This window comes from Glossina fuscipes, unplaced genomic scaffold (genome assembly GCF_014805625.2).
Source record: "Glossina fuscipes isolate IAEA_lab_2018 unplaced genomic scaffold, Yale_Gfus_2 2, whole genome shotgun sequence".
NCBI classification, from domain to species: Eukaryota; Metazoa; Arthropoda; class Insecta; order Diptera; family Glossinidae; genus Glossina; species Glossina fuscipes.
The window spans coordinates 11,076,102-11,083,557 of record NW_023998416.1 but is presented as its reverse complement, the minus strand read 5'-3'; the positions used below and the strand labels follow the sequence as shown (position 1 = coordinate 11,083,557).

At 32.6% G+C, this 7,456-nt stretch overlaps 1 protein-coding gene across 1 annotated transcript; it reads left to right on the top strand.

Moving 5' to 3' along the window:
- The first annotated feature begins 654 nt into the window (after positions 1 to 654).
- LOC119632904 (glycine-rich cell wall structural protein-like) lies at positions 655 to 1,020 on the top strand. Its single transcript, XM_038026059.1, has one exon. It carries the CDS (start codon positions 655 to 657, stop codon positions 1,018 to 1,020), a length of 366 nt encoding a protein of 121 aa, XP_037881987.1.
- Positions 1,021 to 7,456: the final 6,436 nt, after the last annotated feature.

The following is a 7,456-nucleotide window of genomic DNA, read 5'->3' as shown; positions in this document are numbered from 1 at the left end:
ATTCTTCCCATTAACTACTCACTCACTTCGCGGTTGTTGTAAAATTTTAACTTATGCTGCATAGCAGATTTTGGATTATTGGAAATTGATTCAAATACCCAAAGGGCAATGCCCGCAAATGACAACAAACTATCGTAATGCTGCGTATGTTCTAAGATTCGTTCGAAGGTTAATATTGTTGTTGTTGTGGTTTTTTTTTTTTTTTTTTTTTCTAATAGTTCGTTCTGCTTTTATTCGTGTTATTAGTACCATAAATAAAAATTTAAATTTCAAATCAGGTTCGTCTTGTCATTTGTTTGTTTTTGTTTTTTGGGTGAAATAAAAGTGTCGTTGCTTTTTTTTTGCATGAATACCATGAATACCTGTTCAGGCGAGCATTTCTAATCTCATCTTTATAAGCATTTACTCGTGTGTAAATGCATGCGAATTAATGAGAAAATAATGACGAATTTTTTCTAATTTATGACATTTTTTATTTCTTATGGCAAGTAGAAAAGTAAAATGTTTAATAAAAGTTTACAAAACCTGAACGCAATTATTGGCATTGTTTAAACGGCAAAATACGATTTATTAAAGGTATAAAACGGCATCGATTAGTTGGAGAGAGTATCAGTTTCAATTGCTTGTTGGCGCGTTTTAGAAAACCCAATAAAAATGAAAGTGTTCCTCGTATTCGCTGTGATTGTGGCGGCCGTTTGCGCTGGGCATGTAGAATATGGCGGCCATCATGGCGGCTATGGCGGAGATCTTGGCGGCGGCTACGGTGGTTATGGCGGTCATGGCGGCCACGGTTACGGCGGCGGCTTGGGTGGTTATGGTGGCGACTTGGGGGGCTATGGTGGCCATAGTCACCATGATCATTATGGTCATCATGGTCATCATGGGCATCATGGTCATCACGGTCATCACAGTGAACATTACGGTCATCATGTTCATGGCGGAGATAGCGGTTACGGCAGACATGGAGGCTTTGGCAGCTCTTATTCCCAAGCAGGTTCCTTTGGTGGTTATCGTCGCTAGCTGATATAATACGAGTGCAATGAAAACGTAGAGATGCTTTCTAAAATACTTTAAGCATTTTTCTGCGGACTTTCATTGAGAACATATAAAAAATAAAAAAAACCTTTTGTTGATACACAAACAATGATAATTTGTTTAGATAAAAATGAGGTTTGCTTGCATTAGTCTATTAAATGCGAAGAGTCTCCTGAATGTAAGAATGCATGCATTTATGACGAATGACCTAATAATAGATGGAAATAAGACGACGATATCCAATCGATCAAAACAACTATCGATAGTAGTCAGTAATGGTCCTCTAAAATATGTATGAAATAATTACTTAACCCTAGAGACTTGCCGGAACTGTCTCTTAAGGCATTCATGAAATTGTATTGCTTTGACGCGATGGTTTTAGGAAAAGAAAAAGTCATAGTAGTTGTGTAAACATTGTAACTAATCGATGATATTGGTTAAGATTTTAATGACAACCATTTGCGGTTATAGTTACCTAAAGTATCTTATGAGTTTATGGACCGTGTTTCTTTCCTTAAGTTTGAACAATTATTTTTCAGAATCGTTGCTTTGACCGAGTGAAAGATTTCCTCATTGGAAGTCGTTCACGCCGACTCTTCAGGCACTTTACAGCGCTTCTTAAATGTTTTACATCACTCGTATCCCCGAGTTTATAACAAAATATTATTACCGCAGGCCTTGTATACGATTTTCGTCGATCAGAAGTTCAATTCGGAAGGTGTTTTTTTTTTTCGCTCATTCATGGCAAAGTCAAAAACGAATCTGATCGCGGACATATGCAATTGTGGGAAACCGTTCGATGTAATAGTAACCGGTAAGTAACTGTGACTATTTTCGCACGTTGCAAATTTTATTTTTAATACCAGGGCTTTTACAAGTCTCCATCGGGTTGAAGAGAATTTTTTTCATTCCTCCTCAGTTGGCGAGATTTAGCGAATTTAAAAATTGTAAAAATTTGCAATTGTTTGCCATACAAGGACTTTTCAGAATAAGACCGTGAAAAAGTGGACCGATCCGAACTATTTTAAAGAGCGCTCGTCCGCGGGTCAAAGCATGTCGGTGTGGCAAATTTCATCAAAATATCTCACAAATTGCTGTCTGTGCATTTAACAAAAGAATACATAAACAGACATAATTCGGACCTACGGACAGACATGCTTAGATCAACTCAGAATAATTTTTTGAAAATAAAAGTAATGATGGCTCTATCTGAACTCGTTACGTACGCCCACACAAACTTAATATACGCTATACTACAAATCATGTAGAGTGTAAAGAGAAAAAATATTCGAGGTCTTATCAATGAAAGTAACAGCGCAACCATAAAATTTCTTACAAAACATATTAAAAAAATGTTGTTGCAAATTGTTTAGGAATAAAACGGAGCTATCAAAAACATCGCTACAGGTCGTAAATTCTCGATTTAGGAGAATAAAAAAAAATTTTATAAAAATATGATTAAAAGTATAGTGAGCATCGCGCCTGTTTCTTCAAAAATTGATTTCACTGTCAATTTTTTCATCGCCGTTTGCTCTTTATACCTATCAAAGTGTTCGCTGAACTAATGTTCTTGTAATAAGGCTCTATGACTATGAACGAAAAATCGATATTTGTCAAAATTTCAAGTACAATGTAAAAGGAGTTCATTACAATAATTAAATGCAAATAGTGGAAAATTCAGAATAGCTGAGCGAATGGATTATGACAAAAATTTATTTTAATTTAAATTATTTAGTATTTATTCAAGACTAAAGCCTTCCTCAATTACATGTACACAAACATTCAATTTACTTTTGTATTTGTTTATAATCTAACTGTTAAAATATTATTAAATAAATATAAATTTTGTGCAATGTCAATAATTGTAAATAAGTCGCTTGGGGGATAACAATAAAACTCAATTCAATTTTCCCCCCAAAAAAAAAAGATTAAAAAAAAAAAAAAAACATTTCAACATGCAGTTCGCATCGATGATGATGATGATGATGATGGGTTTTCTCATATCAATTTTACCCTAATCTCGTTAATTAGTTTTGCAATAATTTTTAAACATTCAGCATTAAATGTAAATAATGACGTGTGCACGACACAAAAGCGGGTTATAAAAGTTTCGCGCTCCGGAAACGAGGAAATAGTTTTGCATGTAAACACAGACACGTATAGATAGGCGAGATCGAGAGTAGTAGTAGTAGTGGTTCAAAAAGCTTCAAATAAATCAATAACTCAGCCAAGCAAGCTAGCAAACAATCCTGAACGATTAACAACAAATGTATGCAATTTGATGAAATTACGCATCACTCCAATGTTCATCCTTAAAAGCATATAATATATAGATGGACGTGTTTATCGTATAAGCTTTTGTAGTCGAATCCGACCAGGTGTTGCATAACTAATGCTCGCTATTACCGCTAAAATATTTTACGCCATTTATTTGCTATGGATGTATGTTTGTAAACATATGTAGGAAAATTTTGCAATGCGGTCGTTCAGGATTTCAAAACCAATTTTCATATTTTTCATAATGTCAACGGCTTGGCGAGTTGAGAATCCACAATTGAACACTCACACACTACTATACAAATTGGTCTACGCATTTACGCGTTGTTGCCATGTGCAAATTTCTTATGGTCATTTAAATGAAAAGGTGGCAAAACCGTTGTCGGTCTTCACACAGGGGTACACAGTGCGTATAAATAATAATTTCAACGCTTTTTTTGTTTTTCTGATATTAAAAAACAACAACAACAACATTGTTAGAAACTATGAATAAAATTTATTTTATTGTGTCGATTGTTTCACTAAGCATAGCATTCACTTTGTGAATAAAAACGTTAGTTTTATGTTAACCTTTAAAACTCTTGGGTCTATTAATTGCTTTAGTCCTTTTGTAACATTTGTGATTGCACTTTATAGATATAGGTTATATTGGACTCATGGTGAATTCATGGCTTCCAAGTTAGTTTGTATACAATTGTTCCACTGTGTGTTATAAGCTGGCTATCACAACTCGGCCAATATTACCTAATACCTACAGATGTTTGAGTAAAGCTTCAAACCAGAAAAGTGGAACCATTTACAAAAAAAATAGAGAAATATTCTATACACTTTCATTAATATGTAAACCCACCATTTCTGATATCGATAGATTTGGAATTACTTTCGAACCTTGTCTGTGTGTCGCTCATGTTTTCTGGCCTTCAACCTATATAGGCCTCAATATTTTTGTGTTGGCTCAAGAACGAATACTTGAGCCTAGACTAAATTGAGTTTGGTCGGTGCACTTTTTCGACCCAGACAACGCCTTCCTATATACCGTCATTTTTTGTGAAGCCGTTACATAGATAACTGTATTAGACGAATTGGTGCAGAGGCTTTAGTGGTGAGTCGTATCCTGCTATAGCATTTTTACTGGTTATCTTGTAATATATCGCATCTGTATTATTATATTGATTCCATTAAGAGATAAATGCCCTCGGTTACCTTCCTCTTTTTGCCACAACATTTGTTTATTATCTCTTCGAACATAGTGTAAATGGGATATAACCTATAAAAAAGCTTTCTACAAACAAATTTGAATTAAAATAAAATATAAACAATAGTTTGTATTTTCTGTCTCAATTTTGGAGAATCTAAAAATTTCGCAATGAAAAAAGAAGACGAACCAGAACTCTAATATAACGTTTCACGAAATTTCGTTCGAGGATTTCCATTGTTATTGCTATACTTTATCAATAATTCACAGAGAATTAATCCTTAGATTGTTAAAATTCATGAATTTAGTCCGTATAGTCGAACTCCATCATGAGGCTCAATATTTATTTTGTTTATCTAATATTGGCCTAAATATTATATATGCATGAAGTTGTTGGGTGTTCAAAATTCGCCGTAAAAGCAAATACAATATTTTTTCGTTTTATTCGTTTATCTAGATTTTATGCAAATATTATTAACATTATCGATAATAAGGTCTCTCGCGGCATGCGTAAGAGTTTATTATGCATTATTAAATAACTGAGTAAAAATTGAATTGATTCATTTACGATAGTTGATTGCGCTTACACGAAATGTATCTGTATATATGGAATGCATTTACAAATTGTTGTATGTATAATTCATTCAAATTATATGAAAGAAAACATTTTATTTATTAAATTTTGAAACGAATCATTAATATTTATACATAAATTATGATAATTAATTTTTTTTTTTTTTTTTTTTTTGCATTTAGAAAGCAGTTATGATTTTTCCAAAATGTTTGTATAAACAATTTACCTGTGTTCTAATTAAAAAAATTAAATGCTTTTGTAAATTTTAAAATATTATTCTTATTATTATTCAGGACGTTTTCCGCAAGCAGATTCCAATAGCTGGGCTGACGTGCGCCTATGACTAAATAGAATCTGACTTTAGAGATTAAATGATAAGTACGTGAAAAGGGATTAATTAATTTTATTTTCTCGCCATTTTTTTTGTTAATTGTTAAGCTTTTTAATAATAAATAAATGCTTCCCTCTTATTGATTAATTTTATTTTCACGACGTCAATACGAACGATCTCATCTTTATTCCAGAACACAGTAGCTATAATTCTTTTGAATGACAAATCCGTACGGTCGATTTTCAGCGACTGTGTGAGTTCCAAGTTGTCACTAGGAAACTGCCTATCGGGATTTACATTGTTTGTAGTTGATCCAATCAGGACATATTCCGATAGATCATCCTAGTCGGCGCAATATTCATTCTAAATCGACCATTATTAAGTTTTCCTTTTTTTTACTCGTTCAGCTTGTTTTTCGTAATCTTGGTATTCTCTGCTGCATAAAAGCAACGGTACTCACCACTGTTCGTGAAAGTCAAATTTTTTATGGCGACGCGAAGCCTACAGTTTTTAGTAAATGAAAATTTTGTTTCTGCTTGGCGAGTGGAAAAATTTTGTGGCCTATTCGTACTGTCTTCCAAAAAGTTGACAATAATTTTTAGGTTAAATCAAGTCAATTCGTTTAAAGAACAGAGTATACTGGCGGCTTGAAGAAACCGCATGCATATGCCTTTGTAATCATAGTGATTGTGTGATATGCTTCCCTAATTGTGTAGGGAAATTGCTGACCAATTTTCTTAGCTGTCTTATATATAATAACAAATTTTTCCTTTACACGTAGGAAAAGTTTATAGTAGTTAGTAACTAAACGACCTCAAAGCAATGAAAGAGAGAAAAGGCTTATCACTTGAAAAACTCAGTTTTAAAATTCTGGCTGTCAACACCGTTTCATATCACACTTATGGCACTGATATTACATCCCTAGTTTTGTATGTACATTACATGTGCACCCAGCTCTATTTTCGCATGATAGATGCATTTCTTAGAAATCCTTGCAAAAAAAAAAAAAAAAATCGTGTAAAAAAATGCATGCATACATGTGGTAAATCGGATGTTATGTTCCATAGCTTAAAAAAAAAAAATCGTGTAACATGAAAAAAATGTAAATATTTTCCCAAGAAACCGTGCAAAAAAAGTAATAGTGAACTCCATATTACATAATTGCAAAACAAAAATCATTCATTGCTATAGCAAAAAACAAATTGAAATTGGTGTGCAGTGAAAATCTAGTACATAAGTATATACAACATATGAAAATGGAAATTGAAATTAAGAATAAAAACAACGTCCCAAGTATTCATTGCTACTTGTTAACAGGCGTGTACGCTTATTGCGAATGAAGTGAAAAATATTGCCAGCCATAAATGTGTTTGTCAGTTATGTTCAGTCCAATCGTTGGATTTGATTCGAATGAAGAAATTTGTTCGTAGAAAAAGGCACTAAGACAGATATGTGGGCATATGCCGACTGACTTCTAATCTCAGGATTTCTTCAAAGGTATTTTGTTGTTGTATACATAAGTTTCTGTGAGACACTGTCAAAATTAGAATTAAGAAAAAATTGTTTTTCGGATTCATGATAGAATTAAAAAAATTGTGTAAAAGAAAATCATAAAAAAAGGGATGAGTGTAGTTTTTAAATATAGTTCTATATAGTTCTATATATTTAAAAAGTTTGATCCGCTTTAAACTTTTCTCTCATTTAATTAAAAATTTATAAAACATTTTTTAATATATAACTAGAAAACTTTTTCATTTCTACCTCTGCCAGTAAATATCCTTTCGAATGTGAATCTAGGAAATGTTTAAAAGAAAAAATTCATGCCATTTAATATAACTATTGCAATTACAATTATCATAAGAGACTCTCACCAGCAAGCAAAGAGCAGTCATTTCGTTCTATATTAACTTTCCAAGCCCTAAGGTTAGAAACGCAACGTGAATCGTTTAAAATATTCGTTCGCTTTTTTTTTTTTTTTTTTTTTATTGTTGTTTTGAATATTTCGTATAAAATTATTTGGAAATGCAAAAAGAACGAGAATGAC